General features: G+C 41.3%; 1 protein-coding gene across 1 annotated transcript in view; it reads left to right on the top strand.

Moving 5' to 3' along the window:
• LOC122557981 (glycylpeptide N-tetradecanoyltransferase 1-like) overlaps positions 1 to 21,973 on the top strand; it is a 79,060-nt gene that overhangs the window by 27,267 nt on the left and 29,820 nt on the right. Inside the window, exons 3-6 of the mRNA XM_043706284.1 lie at positions 10,988 to 11,132; positions 13,252 to 13,370; positions 15,478 to 15,569; positions 16,625 to 16,741. Of these exons, the coding sequence (XP_043562219.1) occupies positions 10,988 to 11,132; positions 13,252 to 13,370; positions 15,478 to 15,569; positions 16,625 to 16,741 (473 nt within the window). The remainder of the gene's footprint in view (positions 1 to 10,987; positions 11,133 to 13,251; positions 13,371 to 15,477; positions 15,570 to 16,624; positions 16,742 to 21,973) is intronic.

Here is a 21,973-nt window from a genome sequence, read left to right as displayed (position 1 = left end):
CAGCTCCTCCTCCTTCACCCTGTCTACCTGCGACTCCACTTTCAATGAACTATGGACCTACACCTCTAAGTCTCTTTTGTTCAGCAACACTCCACAGGGCCCTACCATTAACTGTATAGGTCCTGCCCTGGTTGGCCTTGCCAAAATGCAGCACCTTACATTTATCTAAATTAAATTACGTCTTCATTGGCCCATTTGATGATGGCCTCTTTATATTCCGAGATAACCTTCTTCACTGTCCACTACATCTCCCATTTTGATGTCATCTGCAAACTTACTGTCAATGCCTCCTATATTCGCATCCAAATCATTTATGTTATCATGTTTTGTGCTGACTCCAAATGTTGTTGCCAGATTCAAAGGGGTAATGACAGCAAACATTGACAGTTTTAGCTTCAACAATATGGCTTAAAAATCCAGTCCGATGTCAGGATCTTTTAGCTGAATTTAATCATTTCCATGGTTACCTTATGAGGTGATCTTAAACCGGCAGAGGTTGCAGTATAGTGTGAAATTTGACATACAGTTATTCTTTGTACAGAAACTTAGAGGGCAAGTTAAAATAGCACACACAAAAATGTATATAGTTAAAAATCACACAACCCCAGGTTATAGTCCATCAGGTTTAATACGAAGCTCTACCTTTCGGAACGTCCCTTCTTCAACAGGTGGTTGTGGAGGACACAATTGTAAGACACAGAATTTATAGCAAAAGTTTAAAGTGTGATGTAACTGAAATTTTACATTGAAAAATACCTTGATTTTTTGTTGAGTCTCTCATCTATTGGAATGACCACGCTAGTTTCACTTCTTTCATATGTAAACCACAAAACTTTTCTTTAAAAGTTACATTCTCAGGTTAACTGTAACAATTGGTGTCAGCCAGATAAGATGTTGAAAGTGTTAGCCCCCCTGTGTTCTCTGTCTGTGCCATAATGTTTAGACTGATTCTAATCTAAAAAGTGAGTTAACAGAGTCTTACATGGATTCATGCAGTTTTTGAGCAAAGTACATTGTAACTCTGCAAGTACAAATTCACCCCACAAATGTATATGTGTATGTGTGCATGTGGGTTTGTGTGTGTCTGTCTGGGGTGGCGGGTTATGAGTGTGAGAGTGTGTGTATATATGTGTGTGAAGTCTGTGAGAGTGTGTGTATGTAAGTAAAAAAAGTGGTTAAGTCTGTGAGGATGCATGTGGGAGTGTGTGGGCGTCAACATCTTATCTGGCTGACACCAATTGTTACAATTAACCTGAGGATGTAACTTGTAAGGAAAAGTTTTGAATCACTCAACAAAACCTGAGAAGAAAATGCATTTTCTAAAAGGCATTTTTTAAAATGATAAGTTACTCCTTATAGAAGAAAAAGAAAACTTGATAAATCATTGTGGACCAATTCTGATCTAGGGCAATTACAGGATACATTAACCATTTAAAGAAGTAGGAATTACTTCTAATTCTTTTCCAAAGTTAAAAGTTTTGGAATAATACAGGAATTCTGATATGCACAAATTACAGTGTTGTAGCATTTCATTCTCCTTTCTATTAGTCCTATTAAACAGAAAATACTGGAAACATTCAGCAGTTTGGTAGCATTTGTGGTCATTGCATTTTCAGTTTTCATTTTAGATCTCCAACACCCACATTTTCCGCTTCCCTGAACTTAAGCATTTGAGTTTTGAACACACAACGTTTATGATCAAATCAGATCCATTACTAGGAGCATAGCTCTGGAGGTGGTCATTTAAATGAAGTTCAGTAACATCAGTATTGCCCTTCCTAAGAACTTGCCATACAGAAACAGGCTGAAGTTTTATTTAGGAGTGTGGTGCTATGTACAGTTGGGAAGTGGGAAGAATAAAAGAGGTGAATTTTCAAATATTTACAAAATACTTCTCATGGTTTGTTGCAATTCCAGTAAATATACAAGTAATCCCAGCTGTTTCAAGTCCTGACAATCTGAATAGAATTCCAGCTGATCCCTTCAAATCACTCAATTCCATTTGGTATACAGGGTATGTTATTAACTACACATTAATAATTAAGCTAAGTAGGCAAATAAATAAAACTGTGAGGAGTGGAGCAGAATGTGGAGACATTACAATAAACTCAGAAATGTGAAACAATGAGGAGAATTGCAACAGACGTATTGGGCAGGCATATCATAGACATAAAAGATGCAGCATAGCAACAGGTCATTCAGCCCACTGAGTCCAAACTGATATTTATGAATCACACAAGCTTCTTCCCATTCTTCTCCTAACTCGTTATCAGCATTACCCTCTATTCCCTGCCCCTCAGCTACTTGTTATCTTCCCCTTCAATGCACTTCTAACGATTTCTTCAACCACAACCTCTGGCAGCGAGTTCCACATTCTCACCATGCTTTGGGTGATGAAGTTTCTTCTGTGTTCCCTATTGGATTTCTCATTGATGTCCTCTGGTTATGCTCTACCTACAAGAGAAGTAGTCTCTCTGTTTAAGTCTATTAAAACATTTCAGAATCTTGAAGGCCTCTATTAAATCATGACTTCATATATTTTTCTCAAGAAGCAAAAACACCCTGCCTTCCAATTCTTTGTTGATGTGTATACCCACACATTTCTGGCCTCACTTTCGGAAATCTACTCTATACCCTGTCCAGTGCCTCTATACCCTTTTTATAATACTATTACCAGAACTACACACAGTCCTCTTAAATATGCTCTAACCAAGTTTCAAAGCAAATTTAGCTCAGCATCCCGAATTTACAGTAATATAACTGTAGAAATAAGGCCGAGAGCTTGGTTTGCTTTTTTACTGGTTTACCAACTTGTAGCACAACTTTCACTAATTAATGTATTTGTACTCTGAGTCCATGTCTTTCACGTTTCGAATAATAAATGTCCTCCCTATTCCACCTCACATGTATCTATATTGAACGTCAATCGCCTCAGCATTGACTGGGATTGCATACAAATTTAAAAATTGTGGTTTTGATTCCAAAGTTGAAATCTTTAACCTAAATCATGAACAGCGGTGGTCCCAACATGAATCCTTGTGAAACATCAATTCCCAGATTCTGCCATGTTTAACCAGTATCCTTTTCTCCTACTCTCTCTAATTTTTGTCTTAAAGCCAGTTAGCAATTCAATTTGCCACTTGCCCCTACTTTAAATTCCCTGATCCTATTCATTAGTCTATTACGAGGCATCTGATGAAGGGCTTTTGCAAATCCAGATAAATCATATATACTGTGTTACCATTAACTACTCTTTCCGTTACTTCCTCAAAGATTCAATTAAGTTAATTGAACAAGTTTTTGCCTTTTGAAATTCATGCTGATAATACAATATAATGTTTCTCATTTCTAAGTATCCTCTCTCTTCTCTGCAGAGTACGGATTCCATTATTTTTCTTATTGTTAATGTTAACCTGACTGGTCTAAAATTTCCTGGACGTGTTCTGTCTCCTTTCTTAAATACAGGAACTAAATTAACTATTCATTATTCCTCAGTGCACATTTTAAAATCATTATTAAATATACATAATGATACATGGTTCCTTAATTCTTTCAAAATATGTAGATGAATCCATTTGGATTAGGGTTTTATCCTCTTGGAGCTTGATTAGTTTATTTTAAATGTTCAGAATTTAGGATCCCGGCAGCTGAAGGCATGGTGGTTGCATCATTATTCTACTGCATTGTTGTTCTACAGCATTATCTGCTCATTTTATTTACCTCAGTTATGTTTTCAGCCCGGCAGGAGTGGGTATTGCAGATGCTGGAGATTAGAGTCAAGATTAGAGTAGTGCTGGAAAAGCACAGCAGGTCAGGCAGCACCCGAGGAGCAGGGAAATCAACGTTTCGGGCAAAGGCCCTTCATCAGGAATGTGGCTGGGAGCCTCGGGTGTGGAGAGATAAATGGGAGGGGGGTACGGCTGAAGAGAAGGTAGCTGAGAGCGCAATAGTTGAATGGAGGTGATGGTGAAGTTGATAGGTCAGAGAGGAAGGTGGAGCGGATAGGTGCTGAAAATGTGTTGCTGGAAAAGCGCAGCAGGTCAGGCAGCATCCAAGGAGCAGGAGAATCGACGTTTCAGGCGTGAGCCCTTTTTCAGGAAGGGCTCCTGAAGAAGGGCTCATGCCCGAAACGTCGATTCTCCTGTTCCTTGGATGCTGCCTGACCTGCTGCGCTTTTCCAGCAACACATTTTCAGCTCTAATCTCCAGCATCTGCAGTCCTCACTATCTCCTCTGAGCGGGTCGGTGGAAAGGAAGATTGACAGGTGGGTCAGGTCATGAGGACGGTGCTGAGCTGGAAGGTTGGAACTGGGGTAAGGTTGGGGAGGGGAAATGAAAAAACTGGTGAAGTCCACATTGATGCCCTGGGGTAGAAGGGTCCAAAGGCGGAAGATGAGGCATTCTTCCTCCAGGCATCGGGTAGTAAGGGAGTGGCGATGGAGGAGGCCCAGGACCTGCATATCCTCGGCGGAATGGGAGGGGTGTTGAAATGTTCGGCCATGGGGCGGTGGGGTTGATTGGTGCGGGTGTCCTGCAGATGTTCCCTGAAGCGCTGTGCAAGGAGGCGTCCGGTCTCCCCAATGTACAGGAGGCCGTATCGGGAGCAACGGATACAGTGAATGATATACGTGGAGGTGCAGGTAAAACTTTGGATGTGGAAAGGTCCTTTGGGGCCTTGGACGGAGGTTGGGGGGGCGGGGGTGGAGATGTGTGGACGCAGGCTTTGCAATTCCTGCGGAGGCAGGGGAAGATGCCAGGAGGGGTAGGTGGGCTGATGGGGGCATGGACCTGACCAGGCAGTCACGGAGGGAATGGTCTTTATGGAAAGCAGATAAGGGTGGAGAGGAAAATATAATCCCTGATAGTGGAGTCCATTTGTAGGTGGCGGAAATGTCGGCATATGATGTGGTTTATGCGGAGGTTAGTGCGGTGGAAGCTGGGGACCAGGGGTTTCTGTTCTTGTTGCGGTTGGAGGGGTAAGGTTTAAGGGCAGAGGTGTGGGACGCGGATAAGATGCATTGGAGGGTATCTTCAACCACGTGGGAGGAGAAATTGCAGTCTTTAAAAAAGGAAGCCATCTGGTGTGTTCTGTGGTGGAACTGGTCCTCCTGGGAGCAAATGTGGCAGAGGCGGAGGAATTAGGAATATGGGATAGTATTTTTGCAGGAGGTAGGGTGGGAGGATGTGTAATCCAGGTAGCTGTGGGAGTCAGGTTTGTAAAAAAATGTCAGTTTTGAGTCGGTCATCGTTGATGGAGATGGAGAGGTCCAGGAAGAGGAGGGAGGTGTCAGAGATGGTCCAGGTGAACATAAGGTCAGGTGGAATATGTTGGTGAACCGTTCAACCTCCTCAGAGCTCGAGGTGGTGCCGATGCAGTCATTAATGTAGCGGAGGAAGAGATGGGGAGTGATGCCGGTGTAACTCTGGAAGATGGACTGTTCTGCGTAGACGACAAAGAGACAGGCATAGCTGGGGCCCATGCGGGTGCCCATGGCTACCCCTTTTATCTGGAGGAAATGGGAGGATTTGAAGGAGAAATTGTTGAGTGTGAAGACCAGTTCAGCCAAACGAATAAGAGTGTCAGTGGAAGGGTACTGGTGGGGATGTTAGGAGAGGAAGAAACGGGGGACTTGGAACCCTGGTCATGGCGGATGGAGATGTAGAGGGATCGGATGTCCATGGTGAAGATGAGGCATTGAGGACGAGAAACAGAAGTCTTGGAGGAAGTGGAGGGCGTGGGTGGTGTCCTGAATATATGTGGGGAGTTCCTGGACTGGGGGGATAGGACAGTATCAAGGTAAGTGGAGATGAATTTGGGGCAGGAGCAGGCTGAAACGAAGGATCAGCCGGGATAATCAGGCTTGTGGATCTTGGGTAGGAGGTAGAATCGGGTGGTGCGGGATTCCTGGACTATGAGGTTGGAAGCCGTGGGTGAGAGATCCCCCAAAGTAATGAAGTTGTGTATAGTCTGGGAGATGATGGTTTGGTGATGGGGGGTGAGGTCATGGTCGAGGGGGCGGTAGGACTCAAGATCACCTTTCACTAATCTGAAATCCTAGTTTCATAGAACATAGAACAATACAGCGCAGTACAGGCCTTTCAGCCCTCGATGTTGCGCCGATCCAAGCCCACCTAACCTACACTAGCCCACTATCCTCCATATGCCTATCCAATGCCCGCTTAAATGCCCATAATGAGGGAGAGTCCACCACTGCTACTGGCAGGGCATTCCATGAACTCACGACTCGCTGAGTAAAGAACCTACCCCTAACATCTGTCCTATACCTACCCCCCCTTAATTTAAAGCTATGCCCCCTTGTAATAGCTGACTCCATACGTGGAAAAAGATTCTCACTGTCAACTTCTGTCGTGGTACCAGGGGCTGGGGGACTTCAGTCATTTGGAGAGACTAACAAAGTGAGGTTCTCCAAGGAGAGGAAGTTAATGAAAGATTTAATAGAGATGTTCAAAATCGTGAAGGGATTTGTTTGAATGAATAATTAGACTGGCAGAAGGTCAGTAAATGAAGGATGCAGATTAATGGTAATTGGTAATATAAACAAGTGACAGACTCAAAAACAGCGATGGACAATTGTCTAGAATGCATCACTTGACAGTAGTGATGTAGAGGGGCTAGTAACTTTCAACAAATACTTGAACGGGGACACTTTTCAGCACTATGGGAAAGAGCAGGAAAGTGGAATTGTAGTCAAAGATTTGGCTTGATCCTATTGCTGGAGAATCAACCGCCAAATGCCCTCTTCCTACATCTTGTGTTCTTTTGTTATGAACAAACACCCTGGGACCCAACAAGCTCTGATGCTTTTTAATTCCACAATTCTATAAACCAAGTTGCAGTTTCATTAAAAACAGTGCCCTTTACAATTCTACTCCGATCCTTTGTCCTTCTTGTCATTTGTCTCCTTACAATGAACAACAACTTGCATTTAACTAGAGCTTATAATGTAGAAGTGCTTTACAAAGCATAAATTTTTAAAAAAGATTTGTGGAACAAAAAATGACATTTCGACTTGATTAAAAGATTGGTCAACTGTACGTTTTAAGGATACTCCTTAGAGAGAGGTGGGGAGCAGTGGTTTAAGAAGAGATCTCCAGAGCATTAAATACAGAAACCTGTTGATAAGACCTTGGAGTAAAAAGAATGGAAAATGCAAGGTGATCCTTGAATTACAAGTGGTTTCACAGATGGGGAGAGACAAAACCCCGTGAAGACTTAGATGTGATCATTTTCACTAACTGACATTATGCACTTAACTGCACTCTATTGAGTACGTGCTTATTTTTCAAGTTCCAGTGGTTTACATTATAAAACTGTCCCTCTGATTTACCCTATCTATTGTATTCTGTAATTTCTTTGTGTCTTAGAGCCCGTATTGTGTGCTCCGATCCTGGTGTCGGGCTTGAACACATGTCCTACTATCTCAGAAGCAAGTGTGCCACCTACTGAAACAAGGCAATACTCTATTAAGTACAATGACTCTTTGAATAAGGAAAGCATATACCATGCTGATGTATTCATTTAGGACAGCATGAAATGTCACATCATGTGTACAGTATGTATTTTGAGCAGTCCTTTTTCTGTCTTTACAATTTAATGATTAGAAATATCTTTGTCTGCTCTCACTTGCTGCTCCAAAATCTCCTTCGTGTTGTCATACCTATCAATTTTCCAGCCTAAACTCTCCTCTCCATATTTACAATGGATACTGTCCCACGAAATCTGTGACACACCCTCCCACCAGCACTGGCATTGCAGAGGTCAAAACATGCTTGAAATATTTAGCAGAGAAAGAGCTTTATGTTTCAGGTCAATGAATTTTAGTCAGAACTAAATACGCCTAAAATGTTAACCCTTTTTCCTAATCCACAGATTCTGCCAGACTCTGAACATTTACGGCATTTCCTATTCTTATTTCAGATTTCCAGGAGCCACAGTACTTTGCTTTTGTAAATGACACTGCAGTGCTTCCACTGTCTCCCATTCATTATTCTTCCTGGAAGGAAATTCCTGCACTCCAACTAACTCGACTTTTCCACTTCTTACACTGTGTCTTATTTAGCTGGGTGGGATGTCAAGTTACAAGGTGAAATATAAATAAGGACAACTTACTTTTCTAATGCAGGGACTAAATAACACTTGCGCTTGTTTTTCTAATTATTTCACCACCCTTGACTTCACCTGAAAATTAAACTTGGTTTGCACATGCAAAGTAACAGATGATTGACTATTTTTTAAAGTAACTTTAGCTCTTGTTTTAAATTATAAATACTTAGTTGATGCATGGAGCACCTGGCATACAGGACGTTGAGTTTTAATTTAGATTTCCATCATGGTACATTCCCTGATATCTTTCGCACTATACCCAAGACAGCTCCACTGGAGCAAACCCTGAAGTCTCCCACCTCATTGTTAAGCGGGGTAAAGCAGGCACATTGCACTCAGCACATGTGGCGGGGCCTTGGGGAGAAGGATGATGCCCTTACCTTGAAGAATTGCAGTTGAAGCGTGTGGGAGGGAATTTTGTCGTGATGTGCATTCTAATCTGTTTGCACAAAAGCTTTTGAGTAACTGTCTGAGAGTTTTATTCCTTTTCCCCATACAGTTTAACTATAACCTTGTATTACATTTTGAAAAAGATAAGGCTTTAGTTATTTTAGAACTGAACTCTTATCAGGATATTTTCAGTGTTATCATTATAGTCATACTAGAAAGTTTGAAATGCAAGTCTGAATCATTGATAGAAGTGTTAACAATTGTATCTTTGACCTTTCGGAAGCTGTGGTTTTCCATATTTTTGTCAGTTATTAACTTGCATCTGACATCTGGGCAGGAGCTGCTAGTAACAGAATGCCAGCCTTGCATTTTGAAAAGGTTATTGATTGTCTCTTATCAACTGTTAAAGTTGAGCGTACTTCCTTTGTCTAGAAACCTCTTCAGCACTCGATGGGTGAGACTGGGAGGAATATGTTTGAGAGCTTCTCATTATCAGCGATTTCTAGGTATTCTCGTGAAATTTCTTATAAATCGCTTGTATATTAGGGCCCACATCTTGGGGGCAAGCTGCCAGTATACCAATAGCACCTAGTAAACGTATCAGCTCATGTGTGTAGACAAACCATTTTGGTCAGTGTGGGCACAGAGTGATGATCTCATGGCGGTATCACCATAATGCACAGCAAGTACGTTGGCTGTTGATTGGTCAATGTTCAGAAACCATTATAAAATTCACTGTTTACTGTTACACATTCACTAGCTCTGAGAGACCCATGGTGTAGGAATCTGTTGACCAGGACCATTGTAATATACATTTTTTGTTGGAATGTCACATGTAGAGAGTTTCTTTTTGTTTATTCTTTCATGGCAAGTAAGCATCACCTGATAAGGTCAATGTTTGTTGTCCATCCAAAATTGCCCTAGCAAGCCATTCAGTTGAAGGACAGTTTGGAGTTAACCATGTTTCTATGGGTCTGGAATCACATGTTGGCCACACAGAGCGAGGACGGTGGATTTCCTTCTCTAAAGGACATTAATGAAGCTGATGGTTTTTATGGCAGTGATAATAGTTTGTACCATTATTGAGCTTTCACTTTCAGGTTTATTAGTTGAACCTAAATGCCACCAGCTGCCAAGGTTCGTATATGATAGCTAGCTCTCTGGAGTCTTCTGCATATTCCATCTTACAAGTAGGTTCTTCTGCCAGTGCCACTTTGGGAAGAAATAATGGCTAAAATGTTCACAGGAATGTTCTTCAACTTGATTTTGTTACACATACTACTGCTCTCTCACCCATAAACAAGGATTTGACATTCCATTGAATTTTATAAATGTCTTTTAACATCGTCCTGACTGGTACTACCACTAACTCGTTCAGTTCCGGCTTATTGCAGGATGGTATATAACAAGTTGGTACTGAACCAGACAACCATCTAACCAACTCTAAAACCCAAATCTCCTGTTTTTTTTTCAAATATTACCCACTTTTCATTTAAAATCTGTCTGCATTAACTATCCTGTAGGCAGCTCATGCCATGTGTTTCCTATGCTGCATAAACTAGTTGCATTCAATTTGTGTCCACCCAAGCCCACGTTTTTAAACTCGACCTCAGTTCCTCCAGTTCTGTAGTTTGTGACAGTCTTGAAAATTTTTGTGATGTGGAAAGCAGATCAGCAAACCTTGGGAATGAGGGTAATATTATCACAGATTTGAATTTTTATCCAGTTTCTGACCAGTGTGTATCGCATTTTTTAGCTGTTTAAACACCAAGCTACAAAACTAAACGTCTGACAAGTTGTAGTACTGAGCTGAGAACTGCTGGACAGATCCTTCACAGATATAGAACATAGAACAGTACAGCACAGAACAGGCCCTTCAGCCCACAATGTTGTGCTGACCACTGATCCTCCAGTATGCACCCTCAAATTTCTGTGACCATATGCATGTCCAGCAGTCTCTTAAGTGTCCCCAATGACCTTGCTTCCACAACTGCTGCTGGCAACGCACTCCATGCTCTCACAACTCTCTGTGTAAAGAACCCGCCTCTGACATCCCCTCTATACTTTCCTCCAACCAGCTTAAAACTATGACCCCTCGTGTTAGTCATTTCTGCCCTGGGAAATAGTCTCTGGCTATCAACTCTATCTATGTCTCTCATTATCTTGTATACCTCAATTAGGACCCCTCTCCTCCTCCTTTTCTCCAATGAAAAAAGTCTGAGCTCAGTCAACCTCTCTTCATAAGATAAGCCCTCCAGTCCAGGCAGCATCCTGGTAAACCTCCTCTGAATCCTCTCCAAAGTATCCATATATGCCAAGCAAATTGCTAACATCTGGAAAGTAGTTTGAATTCTGGTGATGGCGGGCATGGAAGGACTAAATCTGAAGTGGTATAGTTTGAAAAGAATGTTTTGTAGAATAGTGAGAAGATTCAGATATTCACTTCTTCCTTTTTATGCTCTATACCTTTCAGGTTAATTCTTTGCCTGCCGAGAAGTTGCAGGAGATCCAGAAGGCCATTGAGCTTTTTTCTGTTGCCCAGGGTCCAGCAAAGAGCATGGAGGAAGCTACCAAAAGGAGTTACCAGTTCTGGGACACCCAGCCAGTGCCAAAACTTGGTAGGTATCTGTAATACAGAAAGCTTTTTAGAGGAAGTATTATGCCTGAACAGGTAGAATGCAACATGGCCAGAATATTTCTGTATCCCCTGAAGGAATATTGCTGACAATGCTGAAACCCATTTTAGTGTTGGTGAAACTCTTCTGTTGATAGAAATTTAACCCCCCCTTTTACTTCCTCCAATGTATCGCTCCTATATATCACCCTGCGTAAACCTCAATTCATTCAAAGTTATGCTGTCCTCTTAACTCTCAGAATTTGTGGGCGGCACGGTGGCACAGTGGTTAGCACTGCTGCCTCGCAGCGCCAGAGACCCGGGTTCAATTGACTGACTGTGTGGAGTTTGCACATTCTCCCCGTGTCTGCGTGGGTTTCCTCCGGGTGCTCCGGTTTCCTCCCACACTCCAAAGATGTGCAAGTCAGGTGAATTGGCCATGCTAAATTGCCCGTAGTGTTCGGTAAAGGGGTAAATGTAGGGGTATGGGTGGGTTACGCTTCGGCGGGTCAGTGTGGACTTGTTGGGCCGAAGGGCCTGTTTCCACACTGTAAGTAATCTAATCTAATCTAAATCATATCCCATTTACCCAACATCCTTATGCTCACTGATCTACATTTGCTCCCATTGTAGTAATGCCTTGAATTTAAAAATTTTTATCTTTTTGATTTGAAGTGTCTCCATCCTTATTTCCATAACCTCCTGCAGTTTTACAACCTCTGACATCACTGCTCCCGTTTCTGCCTTATTGCCCATTCCCAATTATCATTCCTCTTTGTCTTCAGCTGCCAAAATCCTAAACTCTGGCATTGTCTGTCTAAATATCTCTGCCTCATCACACCTCTTGCTTTTCCTTTAAGATATTCCTTAAAACCTACCTTTTTGATATAGCTGTTGCTCACCTGACCTATTATGTGACCAGTCACCATCAAAAACTGTGGTCATTTCAAATCAATTACCTCCAATAAATCCTTATTGTCTCTGTTAGATGGCTATACTGTTATGAATTTTTTTTGCAATACCGAGGATCTTGCATCCATAAGAGCGCGCCTGTAGCATTATCTCCTCACCTATTCTTTACTTGTTAAAATTGGCAGAAGAAGCTAGCTGAGTAGCTCTTTCAAGAGCTGGTGCAGGTACAATTGGCCAAATAGTCTCATTCTGTACTACAAAATCCTATTATTCTATAAGCTTGTTGGTCTCTCCAGAGTTGGCAATGTCTGAAACAGTCAGAAATATCATTAGGGAGCACGGGTGATGGGGAAGTCTACAGTTCTTTTCCCCACAAGAAGTATAAAAATGCTGCTTTATTGAAAATATTTAAGACTCTGGCTGTAATTGAACAGCAATCTTCAGCAGCAATGTTAGTTTTGGAAAAGGAATGCAAAGTTGTCAGAGGATTATAGGCTGGGTGAAGTTATCTTCATTCCCTGATTCATTCCCTGAACAAGGTCTTCATTACAGTCACACCTTCTCCATCTTAAACTTCACTGCAGCATCTTGTGGATTCATGTTATATGAGAGAAAGTATTCACGAATGGAGTTCACCTTTCTTGCAAACCTTTTGCCCATCAAAGTGACTGCGGCAGTCTGTTTATCTTGCTTATTTTCCTAGAACATTCCATTTGATAGTGATCCTACCTGCCTACCCCATCCTTTGTTTTGGTCATCAGGTCTAGATCCAATGACTTTTCCCCAAACTTACCAATAACCAATCTGTAGAGTTTTTTTTTTACACAGATGACTGTTGAAGCTAAGTTGTTCAATATATTCAAGGATGAAATATGCAGATTTTAATCAGTAAGGGTTATGATGAAACAGCAAGAAAGTGGAGTTGAGGTGCATCAGATCACCATGATATCATTAAATGGCAGAGCAGATTAGAATGGCCTACTTCTGGTCCCACATTTTATTGTCTTATGTAACATCAACCAGTGGGCTTGTTATATTCTCTATGACTAATGTAGGGTAACATGCTGATCTGTCTGTAACCTGTGCAGATGGCTCTATCCAATAACTGGAATAGTAACGGAGCCTGTGTCCAAAAGAGAGATTGTGTTCACTCTGTCTTGCAGTTTAGATTCTTCTTGGAGGATGAAGTGAACTCTCTTCTTGTTTTGCAGGTGAAGTAGTGACAGTCCATGGCCCAATTGAGCCAGACAAGGATAATATTCGTCAAGAACCCTACAGCCTACCGCAGGGATTTCTATGGGATGCCCTGGATCTTGGGAATGCTGAAGTGGTAAGTCATTTTTGAATGAGTGCTTAATGTTTGCTCCAGAAAGTTTGTTCTTGATGGCCAAAATATCCAGATTGAATGGGCTAGTTATCTTCTAAGTACCAAGAGGAAAGGCATGCTGCACTCTGGTTAAACAATCTCTTCCCCTCTGGAACTGGGATCCAATCCATCCCAGACAGATGGGACAGATTTTATCCCCCACTAACTACTAGTTTTAAGAATTATGTAGAGTTTGCATAGTGTGATCTGGTCCTGAGGGCCACAGTTCCACAGTATAAAACTGCACTAAATGCAGTTCCAACTTCCCAATCCCGCTCAGACCATGGAATATTGGTGTAAGAACTAGGAATAACATGTCACTATTGGAAGAGGGCATTGTTGTATGATTGACACTGAGTTGTAGTGCTTGGATAGAGAAGGGAGATTATCGTCTGTAACAATGTTGTAGCTGACCTGGATGTTTTTGATGCTAATACTAGGTGCATGATGCGGAATGGGTTCCACTCATCAGATTTACATAATTTATCTAGGCAAAGGGAAGATTTGATGGTAGAAAGGGTGGTATGGGGCAAGGTAATCCAGTGGATGGTGTACTCGTGTGCTACAGGATATTGGTTGGGCTTGAGTTCATAGCTGTGAATAGTCTATGTCGTGTCTTCTGGGGAATTCCTTGATTATTCTGGATGGGAGTTCTGATCCCTGATAAAGCTCTTAGGTGCAATAGGCTTCCTTCCAGCTGGCCTGGGAACTCAGAGTCTCAAACAAAGCCGCTGATTTGTAAATATGAAAAAATCTGGTCACAAATCCTAAATTGATTTTATTGTTGTCACAAGTACTGAGATTCAATGAAAAATGTTGTTTTGAATGCTATACAGGCAGATTGTACATACAACATGTAGCAGGGTAGCATAACAGAGTGCAGAATACAGTGTTACAGCTGCAGAGAAGGTGCAGAAAGAGAGAGATCAGAATTAATATTTGAGAAGTCCTTTCAAAAGTCTGATAATAGCAGGGAAGAAGCTGTTCTTGAATCTGCTCGTATATTTATTCAAACTTTTATATCTTCTGCCAGATGGAAAAGGGTGGTAGAGAGTGTAAGCGATATTAACAATCACATAATCATCTGTAGAACCTGATCCAAAAACAAGAAGTGCAGGAAATGTTCAACAGGTCAAGCAGCAATTTACACCTTACTATTCCCTGACCTGCTGAGTGTTGCCAGGGTTTTCTGTTTTTGTTTCAGATTTCTAGTATCTGCAGTATTTTACTCTTAAGTAATTTTGACGTGTGCAGTATTGAAAACAAGTGGATTACGTATGAATTAATACCCCACTGGCTGTCTGCTTGTAAGAGGATCAAGAATTTACTGCGAATACGTTGCATGGCTTTCATGGAGCGTTGGTTTGAAACAGACACTGTTTCAGCGTGTGTTCAACAAAGTTTTTTTTACTAAAAAGCTTTTTGCGATGTCAGCAACATGTGAGTTAAAGTTACAAGTAGTGTCTCAGTAAAACATTTTGTGTACATGCAACTTGATTTATTTGACTATAAAACACTGATAGGGGATGCACTGTGTCAAGCTAGGATGTTCTACTAAGGCTGATAGCCCAGCTGATCATAAGGTTTTCTCCCGAAGCTGTCCTGTACCATGTAGGGAGCGGGATTTAGTGCACCAGGATCTGTTCCAAAAGGATTCCAACTGCGCTGTGCTGACACACAATTTGGCATGTCCAACTTAATTCCTTACACTCAACTCTGCTTGGCATAATTAAGCAATGTAAGAGGTCATTATAAGAAGTAAGTTTACTTTTCAATAGCATGAATTTGGTTTTTATTCAAGGGTTTGAATTGTGAGGTTGTTCACCAACTGTTTCTGATAGGATTTGTTGTATATGTTCCTATCTCCTTACTTGACACAGAGTATAAAGTGCTATTGTATTTAGGAGTGTTCACACACAACATGGCACTACATGTGAGAAGATGCTACTAAACTGTGTTGAATTTTATTTCAAATTTCAATTCTAATGTTGGGGGTGCTCCCCCATGATGTACAGTGAAATGTTCTGCTACAACCCTAAGATAAGTAACCTGTCTGTGTTTGAACACACAGTTGAAGGAACTGTATACACTGCTGAATGAGAACTACGTGGAGGATGATGACAACATGTTTAGATTTGATTATTCGCCTGAGTTTTTACTGTGGTAAGTAGAGTAACTGGTTACATAGCTGGATTTATAAATTTACTTTCAACTGCAAGAAAATCTGTCCTAGTTTTAACTCTAATTCAGGCTGTATTTGACCTGGATGTGTTAACATTCTTGGATCAAGTGACGGCGTTTTCTAAAATCTATTATCATCATGACCAGACGTAAAATACAGCTATCTCTGCGCAACCAATAACGTGCTCTCGAAATAATTATTGAACTATAATGTGAGGGAGATGGGATTTCAATTAGCGCCATACTCCTTGCTATGTCTGAAGGAGATGCGGTACTGTACAGTCTGTGGGTTATGGGTTAGTACAGTGTGCAATTTGTACCAGTTATACTTTGCTCCCTTTCCTTTATTAATTGGAAATTAAGGACCCCTTCGTATACCTCATATAAAATTACCACTCTTTTAAATGTGAAATGTTTAGAAATTGAAAAACTTGTACAAAAGAGATTTAACAATTGTGATTGTTTTATAAATACTATTTAATTGACCTTTCTATCAAAGTTGCTTCCCTATAATCTGAACAATTTAGCAGAAAATTTGAATTCTTCTCCAGTACAAGATAGCTGAATATATCATAGATGCTGCATTATGGAATGATAAACAAACGCTTTGAATATATGCTAATCTAAAACAGGAGTCATGTTAGGGTCACTGTCACTAGTTGGTTCAATATGCTTTGTTGAAATGAACTTGCTAATAAATGTGCATTTGTTACTGGTTTAACAGCAACTGATCTGTTGAAGGCAGAAGCTTAATTCCAACAATAAGGAGAACTCTGTACATCCAGTTGCACTTGAAGCCTCACTTTTGTTGGATTCTAAGAATAACTGTAAAAAGTGTGGGCAGTGCTAGGCTGCTTTCTAGGAGTCTCCGTTGGGTGCAGTACTGACCAGCTCAGTGAAGTAAAGTGAACAGCTGTAAAGCTATCCGTTTTAGGTATCAGAAGAAGTGTGCTGTCAATCAATGCACATCTGCTTTCAGGGTACATAGTTTCCTTCATGATGAATTGAACTAAATATATCATTGTTTGTTTCTCTAGGGCACTGCGTCCCCCTGGCTGGTTACTTCAGTGGCACTGCGGTGTACGGGTCGTCTCCAATAAGAAACTAGTGGGTTTCATCAGTGCCATTCCAGCTAATATTCAGATTTATGACCAGTACGTAAAATCGTAATTAATTATTTAGACTAATGACAAGTATGCTTCTTTCTCAATCTCCATCTCTTCCTGTGATATTGTATCTTCTTCTTTGCAAGTGTTTGTGGAGATCTAAAGACAGTCTGTGCCAGCCTGACACTGTGGTGAGGGAATAGAGTTTATGCCAGTGACTTGTCTTGGTCTTTCTTGTGTTTAGTTAGAGGAAGTTGTGCTCATCCAAGATAATATCAAGGTAGTGTATGGTCAAGCGCTTGATGATGAGGTAGAGCTACATGTTATCAGCATACCCAGGAAACTGACTCCTTTTTTTGGATGATGTTGCCAAGGGCTAAATGAGAATTGAGTGGAGGCCTAGTATAGATTCATTGGAGATTTCAGAGATACCTGTGACAGCAAGAAGAGATGCCATTCTGGAGGATCTCTGCCTCCTGTACTAACTTGAGTTAACTCAACATATACATCTTCTTCCTGAGCCTCAACTAACAAAGACATGCCAAACACTTTCTATTTAAGAGTGAGAATAATGCAGTTTCAACAATCCTAATACCTGTTTGCGGTATTACGATGAATTCTGGTGATGGACTTTGTTTAGCTATTAGTCTGGTCATTACACATGGTGAAAAATAGCCAGAATCTATTCCTACGATTGTTCTGTCTCTTTAGCCCCCATTGTTTTTCTGTGATTACAGGCGAAACTAGTAACTTTCACTCCTGCCAATTCATTCCTCAGCAGTAAATTTACTCCATCCACAGGTAACTTCATGACTATCCTGACTACAACTCATCCAGGCAACAAGCCATACAGGCTTTCATTGAACTTTCTGGAGTGAAAACTAAAACCTTTTCCAGCAAGAGAACTTGATTAGCCCCTGTACTCCTTAGAATAGTAATAGGCTAGGATGCTTCATTTGTAGAGAATGGGGTTGTCTTCCCTTTAGACAAAACCCTTCATATCTCTCATCTATCCAGATACTACTTCTGCACTTACAATAGTGTTTACTTTCAGTCTCTTGCTTAGTTAAAGCCACAATCTGAGTCATGGTAAGTTTCCTTTTCAGGTTCATTGTTACAGGTTTCCCTCACAGCTTCCAAAGTTTTTGAACAAGTAGGTCCCATCTTGTTACAACAGAAACATCTCTGCTTCCATTTTCACCACCACCAGTACATTCTCTGATCTGAGGAAACATTCCCAGCTATTCATTCTTTTACTTGCATCCTTTCACTCTCCCATATTCTATCCCTTTTGAGTTTATAAGGATGATGGAAAAAAGATTTAGTTTTATGGATTAGTTCATAATTGTCAGCTATTATCGCTTTCATAGAACATAGAAGAATACAGCGCAGTACAGGCCCTTTGGCCCTCGATGTTGCGCCGAATATACCTATCCAATGCCCGCTTAAATGCCCATAAAGAGGGAGAGTCCACCACTGCTACTGGCTTTCGTCCTCAGCAGAACTTCTTATGACTGAAGGTAATGATTTTTTAGAATCTTCTAAGGGTTTCATGCATGGTTTCAACCTCCTAATCCTCAAATCCACCTGTGAAAATTACTTTGCTTGACCCTTTCTAATTCAATGTAGGTTTGCCCAGACTGTTTCTTTAAATTTCGCAACCTTTGTCTATACATCTCAGGCACAATATAGTTTTTCAACAGCATCATAATCCTGAAAACCCTCCTCTGACAGTGAACTATGAATTCCTGGTCTTTACCTGTCAACTTGTTCCACACGAGCAATGCAAGTCCTCTTTTGCTCATTTCATTTGTCTCGCCATTTCCCCAAATATCATGAAGAATGTTTCCACATCATGTTCCTCAAATTCTAACAAGGTCTTGCAAACTTAAACATTTCTTTACTATACTTCAAATAATGGCATATATTTTCCATGCCAGAATCTGGATCAGTATCTGATGTCTCCAACTTCAGTGACATTGTTTTGTGCTTCTATTCATGTTCCTATGCTTTGTCATCTCTTTGCAATTCTAATTCTAATTTTCTCATTTTGATTTCCTATCTTATTCTATTTTCATTTCATTATCCTTTTCCACCATCCCTAGTTTCTTTGGTTTCTCCTTCTGCTCAAGCCATTGTAACCATAACTGAAAGGGACGGAATGGTTCAGTATTTTTGCCATACTGGTAATCAAGGGACCCGTGTTTGAATCCCACCGTGGTAAATGCTGGAATTTGAATTCAGTAAAAATCTTGAACTAAAAGATCCAGTGAAGATCATGAAGCCTCTGCTGATTGTCAGAAAGCCTATCTGATTCACTGATGTCATTTAGGGAAGGAAACAGCTGTCCTTACCTGGTCTTTCATACATGTGACTTGAGATCCACAGCAAGGTGGATGACCCTTCAGGTGTTTGACCCTTAACTGCTCTTCAGAATGGCCAAGCAAGCAACTCCGTTGCATCAATCTCTAGAAAATCTCAAAAAGTAATGAAACTGGCATTGACCAAGGAAACTACATTGGTAAAAACCACCCTCTTGATCTTCAAATTCCTCCTTAATAATATGAGGGCGAGAAAAAGATGCTTGACATTGTCCTCACCAGTCTGCCTGCAGCAGATACATTTGTCTGTAATAGTACTTGTAAGACTGACTGCTGTAAGATGCTTGTGGTGACAAAGACCCACACTCACATTGAGAAAAGTCTTTATCATATTGTATGACACTATCACCACACTAAATTGGGATAGACTTCGAACCGATCTAGCAACTCAAGACTGGGTATTCACAAGATGACATGCACCATCATCAGCAACAGAATTGTGCTCCAATATAATCATCACCCTCCTGGCTTGGCAAACCCATTATTCTAATCCATCAAGCTAGGGAATCAACCCTGGTGCAATGAAGTGTGCAGGAGGACGTGCCAGAAGCAACGAAAATGAGGTGTCAACCTGGTGAAGCTACAAAACAGGACATACTTGCGTTACCAAATAGCAGCAAGCGATAAATGCATATAATTTGATTTGATTTTTTTTTATTGTCACAATGAAAACTTTTGCGTGCAGCAAGTAGATCATAACATACAAGGACATGCAGATTATAGGGTGATTGAGCAACGTGAGGCATACAAAGTTATGGCTGAGCAGATGATGTACGAAAAGCAAGATCAACATTAGATTTAAAATTTGAGAGGTCCATTCAGCAGTCTAATAACAACGGGACGAAGCTGTCCTTAAGCTTGTTTGTTTAAGCCTTCATATCTTCTGCCTGACAGAAGCAGTTAACAGAGAGTATAACAGGGGTGGGAGGGGTCGTTAATGTTGTTGGCTGCCTTTCTGCAGTAACGAGATGTATAGATAGAGTCAGTGGATGGGAGGTTGGCTTGCAAGATGGACTGTGCTATGTTCACAACTTTCCATAGTTTCTTACGACCCTGGGCAGACCAGTTACTATACCAAGCCATGATGCATCCAGATAAAGATCACCATAGAAAGCATTCTGAAAGTTGGTGAGGGTCCTTATGGACATGCCAAATTTCTTTAGTCTCCTGAGAAAGAAGAGGCATTGTTGTGCCTTCTTGACCATCACATCAACGTGGACGGCCCAGGACAGATTGTTCGTTATCATCCCTCCTAGGAACTTGACTGTCGTCCATCTCTACCTCAGCTCCACTGATGCATATAGAGCTGTGTCTCCCCCCACTCCTTGCTTCCTGAGGTCAATGATTAGCTGTTTAGTTTTGAGGGAGAGATTGTTATCTTTGCACCATGTCATCAAGCATTCTATCGCCTTCCTGTATTCTGTCTTGTCTTTTAGACCTCAGTTGACAGAAAATGCAGGCCAGGTTTCTGAACTTAACAAGAATTAGTTTTTGTTACAACTAAATACATTATTTTCTAGCTCTACGTAAGATAACTATGAACCACTGATATATAACTGTACCAGTTAAAAGTTGAAACCCCTTATAAGTCTCCCCCTACACAGAGATACACACACACACTCAGACATGTGCTTTCTCAGAGCCACAAAAAACACACACTGTCATGGGAATGGGGAAAGGCAGTTCAATTGCTCCTGTCCATAGGACTGTTTACAGCTGAGTTAAGAAATTGCTCCTCCTCCTCAGTCCAAAACAGCCTGCCATGTATCCTGGCCTACTTTGTTCAGGATGCCCCAGTCAGAGGGAACATCCAGCTGCACAGAGTCTGCCCAGCCCTGTCTGGATTTTATACCTTTCAGTGAGCTCCCCCCTTATTCTCCTAAACCCCGTTGAATACAGGCCCAGTCAACTCAATCTGTTGTTATCTGACAAGCCTGCCATTCCAGGAATCAGTCTGATAAACCTTCACTGCATTCTTTCTATTTCCCTGGGTAAGGCAATCAAAGCTGCACACGGTAATCCAGTCGTCATACTCACCAAGGCCCTGTACAGCTCCTTAAAAGTTATTCCTATGTTGTGGGCATCACTGGCTTGACACGTATTTATTAAGTCGTGAGTGTGGTGCTGGAAAAGCACAGCCAGTCAGGCAGCATCCGAGGAGCAGGCAAATCGACGTTTCGGGCATAAGCTCTTCTTCCTGCTCCTTGGGTGCTGCCTGACCTGCTGTGCTTTTCCAGCACACTCTCGACTCTGATCTCTAGCATCTGCAGTCCTTACTTTCTCCTACATATTTATTAAACATCTCTAATTGCTCAGAAGGCAGTTATGAATCAACTGCATTGGGGTGGAAGTCACATGTAGGCCAGACCAAGTAAGGATGACAGATTTCCTACCATAAAGGACATTCGTGAACTGGGTGGTTTTTATCTTACAACCTGTGGTGGTTGCATGGTCGCCATTAACCTAGTATTGTATTTCACCTGTTTCATCATCTTTCATGGATTTGCATGTCTCCAGAAAGTCATTCTGGGTTCTAGATTACTAGTCTCATGACACTGTCACCATATCCTCCCTTTGCATTAGTTTCAGCACATTTGTCTTCATGACGGTTGTTGTGGGTATGTTCGCCAAGTTGGGAAGTTGGTTTGCAGATATTTTGTCCCCTCTCTAAGTGACATCCTCAGTGCTATGGAGCCTCCTGTGAAGCACTTGTTGTACTGTGTTGGTTGGAATTTATTAGAATTTGTTGGAATTTGTCCTCATCCTCCAGAACTTGTTCCTCTCTAACTTTGCTTTCTCCTCACCTAGATTAGAAAATAATTCCTGTGCATATTTCCAAGTTTCAACTTTGATCTTCTTCGACCCTGTTCTCTTTTCCCATCCTTAGCTGTGAAACTTT

The sequence above is a fragment of the Chiloscyllium plagiosum genome, chromosome 16 (assembly GCF_004010195.1).
Source record: "Chiloscyllium plagiosum isolate BGI_BamShark_2017 chromosome 16, ASM401019v2, whole genome shotgun sequence".
Lineage (NCBI taxonomy): Eukaryota > Metazoa > Chordata > Chondrichthyes > Orectolobiformes > Hemiscylliidae > Chiloscyllium > Chiloscyllium plagiosum.
The sequence above is the reverse complement of the archived record's forward strand: the minus strand, read 5'-3'. Positions and strand labels throughout refer to the sequence as shown.